Raw genomic sequence first — 6,000 nt, 5'->3', positions numbered from 1 at the left:
CCAGCCGTGTGCGCCAAAAAACTACTCAAAGCAATGGCAATGTCCATTTTATGATTCCTTCACAGTCTCAATGGATTTAATGCAAGATTTTGTATGCCCGAACCACGGCCACCAATAAAACTGGCTTCACGATATCTCAAGAATCATTACACACAGCTGAACTTTTCTGGCTTATATGATCTGCTTCCATGCTGTTTCTGAATCCGACGAAACAAAAGCTTTTATGACAACCGTAAGATATGTATCTCCACTCCAACACAGCGCTCAGCCCAGGCTTTGTTCTACAAGGCACTTTAAGCTTTTAATCGTTCCCTCTGTTGGCCTGGATGTTTGACGATACTTCAGGTGCATGATAATGAAATCTCCCCCTCCCAGCAGATGAGAAGCTCAGCAACATCAGCACAAAACACACTTATACATCTCCCTTCCTGGATTTTCTCTCTTTTTCACTCTCTATTTGTGTACTTTTTTGCCATTATCTTGTTCCACTCGCATTTTGAATGATTTGAACAAAGCTGCGGATGACAAATGTAAACCAAACTCATACAGGACTAATTAAAGTCAAAACATTCGGTAAAGTCTTGCACGTTATTTTGCCCAAGACTGTATTTATTCAGTTTTTAAACAGTTACACACTGTGACATTTGGCTTTGCTAATTGAGCATAATAGATGTATCTTTGCAGATAACGATAAGTGGATATCACTTTAAAAGATAGGCATGGTTTACTAATTTTTCGTTGATGTAAAAGAACCTCAGCCCTTTTGCAATTCCAATCATTACTAATGGCTTGAACTACAGCTCCGGGGGAACAAGACAAATTGCAGTGATTGTTTATGTCTAGATCTCAGTACCTGGGGTTAAAATCCATAGACATAAATGAACAATTCCTTTCTTCCTATGATCAGGAACAGAGTTGCGTACCACTCAGCATTGAATTTAGAATGGCTCTTAAATTACAAACTATTTAATTCCAAATAAAAGATTTATTTTTATTTACCCCCCAAAAAATTATTATACAAAAACTCTGTCACCATTTATTCACCCTTATGTCGTTCCAAACCTTTATGACTGACTTTCTTCTCTTCTGTGGAATATAAAAGTAGAAATTTCAACGTTTCATTGACTTTCATCATATTCTTCAGAATATATTCTTTTATGTTCCACAGAAGAAAAAATGAAAGAAAGGTTTGGAATGACATGAGGGCGAGTAAATGATGAACTAGCGTTTTAAATTCTGGCCAAACCTCAATTTGGAGACTAGGGCAAATATCTTTGTTTCCCTTGCATTTGCCTGCTAGTACTGATTTTTTATTTATTTAATTTTTTTTATTGCAATTGGTCTTCTAGTCAGAGAGAAACGCTTTGACTCAATCTGTATCCCACTCATTTGACAGAAATAGTTTAGAGTACTGTATAGTAGAGGAATTTGAAAGTCAATATTTCTGTTGGGAACTGAACGAGCAGGCAATATTTCACAGTATGTTTAGTACTACGTGTACACATGCCAATGTTGAAAATGGCGAGTTCAATGGAGTGATGTATGTGTTTCAGGGGCTAAAACACCTCAGTTGCTGACGATTCATTTTCACTCCTTTTCATTTGCAAAGCTATCATGTTTGCGTTTTATTAAGGCTTCATTTCAAATGACATCTAACTCGTTTAGGACCCTCCATCACAGTGCGAGCAGTTCAATGACCAGAGACGGGCCTCGGGGAGACATCACAAACCGCTCGCATAATGCCAAACGATGCTTGTGAGGGAGGTCTAAAATCCCCAGAATAGTTAAACTGACAGATACATTTACAGAGGAGGTTTTTTTTCTTCTTCTTTTGTCATGGTTTCTCTTCTTTAAACACCAAATACCTCATAATAACACCAGAGCCTTCTTGGTACAGGACTGGGATAGCAAAGAGGCTTTCTTTTAGCACAAAAATGAAACCTAAGACAAGAGACCGAGAGGTCTGAAGTGCTTTCTCATTTCACACTTTCATCTCTGTAGTATTTTCCAACTGGCGTCTGGATATTACAATCACAGGCTGTCTGCAAACATTTCAAGCCTCCCTGGAATACAGCAGGTCAAGGATTCTGGGTAATATACAAGCTACTGACACAATCTGAACTTGTTTCATTAAATTAAAGGGATATTTCACCCCCAAATTATAATTCTGTCATCATTTACTCACCCTCATGTTGTTCCAAACCTGTATTACTTACTTCTATGGAAGATATTTTGAATAATGTTTCAATTGTTTTGTGACATTTCTGAAAGAACATCTACTGAAGAAAGTAAGTGATACAGGTTTGGATGAACTATCCCTTTAGGTTGCTAAAAGAGGAGCTAATATGCCCTTTTACAAAGTCTTGATTTTGTTTGTTGTTGATATTTTATTGATCCTTTACAGGAAATTGCATTGTCACGGCAGCTTCAACACACAAAGATACAGCACCACACTTAACAAATAAGTCACTTCTGACTCTGTACCAATATACAATTAAAAAAGAAACAATACATAACAAAAATGTTTTTGGGCTCTACTAGAATAAGTTTTCATGAATGCTGATTATTTTCCTCATATTCTTCATTATTGCAGCTCCTCTCTTCCCAGTCTGTCTGTAACGCTCTGTTTAGTTCCTGTCTCTATGAAGCCCCTCCTTCTGAAAAGCACTCTGTGCTCTGATTGGTCGGCTGGAGCAGTGTGTTGTGATTGGTCAATTGTTTCAAGAGTGTTTGGGAAATGTCCCGCCCCTTACCATAACCGCCAGTTTAACACACAACTAACTAACTCAACCAGGCCCCGCCCCTTTATTCTGCGCATGAATTATTTAAATGAGGAATATTGGGATGTGTTCATTCCCGGAAGAATAAAAGCACAATAGTTCTTCTTTAAACGTAGTTGGTTCTGTTTAGTTAGTAGCTAACTGCTTTTTTAAAAACAGTAGCTTGACTACTTTAAATTTTACTTTAAAAAACAAGCCACAGCTTCTCCGACACTTCTGTTACACAGAGACTCAGAGACCAAATTCATTTCAGTTCATCTCTTCATCTCTTTTTCCACTGCTGGTTTGGAAAGTCAGGTCTTTGTGCAGTGACACCAGACTGGCTACGCTCTCAAGACTATGAAATATTCTTACTGCGCAACACCATGCTTCTAGACAGGTCCATATTCGACAGATGGCTTTAAAGTGTAAATGAAAGACGAGGAACCTAGTTGCTAAGCTACACACATTCTGTCTAGGAAATAGCAAATTGAATGTACAGTATATAAATGAATGCAGGAGACTTGTACACTTCAACATAATTCAGATGAGTCTAGTAGTACACTTTAGCATACTTTTTAAAATAGTAGTATACTTGTTATGGAAATAAGAAGATACTCAAGAGCAAACTGGAGTATTAACATCACGTTTATTGGAACTAAATAGTAGTATAATAGTTTAAATTTATATTTAATGCAATTAGATGAGTGGTTTTTGACCACCTTAAGAAAGTACATTTTTATATGTAATTTCATAATTCTGTTGTCTTTGAAATATGGTTAGTGTACTACCGAATGTACTGCATTTATGGTAAACTTTAATGTCATTTATATTCAAACTTTTATGTCAAATATCTAAATAACACAAGTGTAATGATGAATGTGCAATTTAGTACAATTAAAAGATTAACTTATATAATGAAGAACACACTACAGTTCAAATTATAATCAAGCACTTTACATGTGCTTTAGTATGTCAGTCAACCCATCAACATAAGTGTACTTCTTTAAAGTAAAACTTTAAATTTTACATTACAAAAGTGCACTTAAGTGTGTTAATAAACAGTCATGAGAGTGTACTGCTTAAGTACACTTAAGTGGTCTTTTATTTCAATAATATTATATTATCTACAAGTACGATCATTAAAAATATATACTTTCAAGACTTGAAGTGCACATTGAATACTATTAAGCACACTGCAAAGTAACATGATTTTATACACTCAAAGTGAATGTGAATATTATGGTATGTAATAGTGTCATATGTACAAGACATGATGAGACTTTGGGCCCTATTTTAACGATCTGAAACGCAAGTATCAAATGCAAAACTCAAGTAACTTTGTGGGCGGATCTTGGGCGCTTTTGCTATTATACCGGCGGGATAAATGACTCTTGCGCCCGACGCAAATCTAAAATGGGTTGGTCTGAAGTAGCTTCATTACTCATAGGTGTGGTTAACTTTGGGCGTAACGTGAAATAAACCAATCAGAGCGTCATCTCACATTCCCTTTAAGAGCAGGCGCGCTTGTTCCATGGCGGATTGCTATTATAACGGCGGATTTGCCAGGAGCGGTTCACAGCCGAGGAGACCGCCGTTCTCGTCAGGGCCGTAAAACACAGAGAAGTGACATTGGGGATGGAGAAACCCACCCAAATTTGCTTCGGTTAAACAGGCGTATGATAATTTGGGTAAATGTGTAAGCTAGATTTATGCCAATTTTTTCACATCTTCATGGACACCACAATGATTTCCCTCATGTGGAATATTTTTCCTTGTAATTATGTATGGTTTGCAAATATGTCAACTGCTGTGTCTGTGTAGATGAGAGAAGCAAAGTGTATGCGCGTTGGGCCAAGTTGACTTTAGACTAGGTTTTTCCTGGTCTGTGGCGGAATTGTTTTCTGAAACTGCAAAATAGCACCAGGGAACGTTTGCGCCGGAACACGCCTCCTCTTTTCGCTGAACCGCCCCGGGAGCGCAAGTTCATTCCCTAATTTACCGACGTGCGTCTGTGGAGGGAAAAGTCCGTATTTTGTATTTTGCCTTTGTTGTGTTCTGCTAAATGTGGTTAAACTGCATCCAATCTTGTTGTGTATTTCCAGTTACTCACCGAACTCCCTGGGTACAGAGATAGCGTACACACAGCTCTGTCCCGTCGTGTAGTTCCTCGGGAAATTCGGCGACAGCACGGTTCCATCTGTCCCAGTAGAACGACTTCCACATGGTGCTGTACACACACACACCCAGATCACTCATTATTTTATGCTTAAACATTCATGATGAACTGCTATTTTTGAGACACCAGTCTGGATAGAAAAAAAATCTTGGCTACCGAAGCATGTACAAGTCATTTTATGTGTTTGATTCATTTTGTTTGGTCTACGGCAGCAGGACCGAGCTGTTTTTCTTCGGAGATTCTCTTAAACATCCATCTTTACTTGTGGACTGTACCTTGACAGCTGGGCAGCCCCCTGTTCCAGCCAGGCCTGCCATCATCACCCATAATGCAGGTAAGCGTGGAGTAGCCCTGGAGGACGTAGCCTGCCTCACAGTAGAAGGTCACGGTGGAGCCCAGCTTGTAGTCACTGCCCAGCCGAGTGCCATTCATCACATTACCGGGATCAAAGCATGACTCCCTCAGCTTAGCTGTGAGAGATGGAGAGAAGGTGCAGGAATGCAAGGGTTGAAATCACTTTAGGCGTATCTTAGCTTGCAGGATGGGTGGTTATTGGTTGAAAGTTGAAATCAAAATTACTTTACAACATAACCAAATAGACTTTTTTAATGGGGTTGAAGCTTGTCTGGTAACTATAATAAAAAAAAAATTAAACCAATTAAAAAAAAAAAAAATAGCCTACATATATATATATATATATATATATATATATATATATATATATATATATATTTGTATTACGGGCAGGGTTATTATCAGTGTGTTTAAGAACAAAAGTTGACAAAAAGAAAATATATTAAGACTTAAAACATATTTTGAAGGCTTGAAACACATTATAAATAAAGATCAGGATTAAGTTTAAGGATGATTCTCACAAAACTGTACTTTCTGCAAGTTTTATTTAAATTAAAAACACTATTTTCAAAATTAAAAATGTATGCATAGAGTGCAACAGCAAAAACGGCAAGGTAAAAAGAAATGTTACATTTGTTTAGAGCTTTATATACACACACACACACACACACACACACACACACACACACACACACACACACACACACA

General features: G+C 37.6%; 1 protein-coding gene across 5 annotated transcripts in view; it reads right to left on the bottom strand.

The window, feature by feature from the left end:
• Positions 1-6,000, bottom strand: part of csmd3b (CUB and Sushi multiple domains 3b) — a 457,418-nt gene that overhangs the window by 127,607 nt on the left and 323,811 nt on the right. For all 5 annotated transcript variants that reach the window (XM_079879070.1, XM_079879071.1, XM_079879072.1 and 2 more), the window contains 2 exons: positions 5,214-5,408; positions 4,873-4,989 (listed from right to left, as the gene is read on the bottom strand). In XM_079879070.1, the coding sequence (XP_079735196.1) occupies positions 4,873-4,989; positions 5,214-5,408 (312 nt within the window). The remainder of the gene's footprint in view (positions 1-4,872; positions 4,990-5,213; positions 5,409-6,000) is intronic.

Source organism: Squalius cephalus (assembly GCF_949319135.1).
Source record: "Squalius cephalus genome assembly, chromosome: 8".
Taxonomy (NCBI): domain Eukaryota; kingdom Metazoa; phylum Chordata; class Actinopteri; order Cypriniformes; family Leuciscidae; genus Squalius; species Squalius cephalus.
Note: the sequence above shows the minus strand (reverse complement) of the source record. Positions and strands in the feature narration are given on the sequence as shown.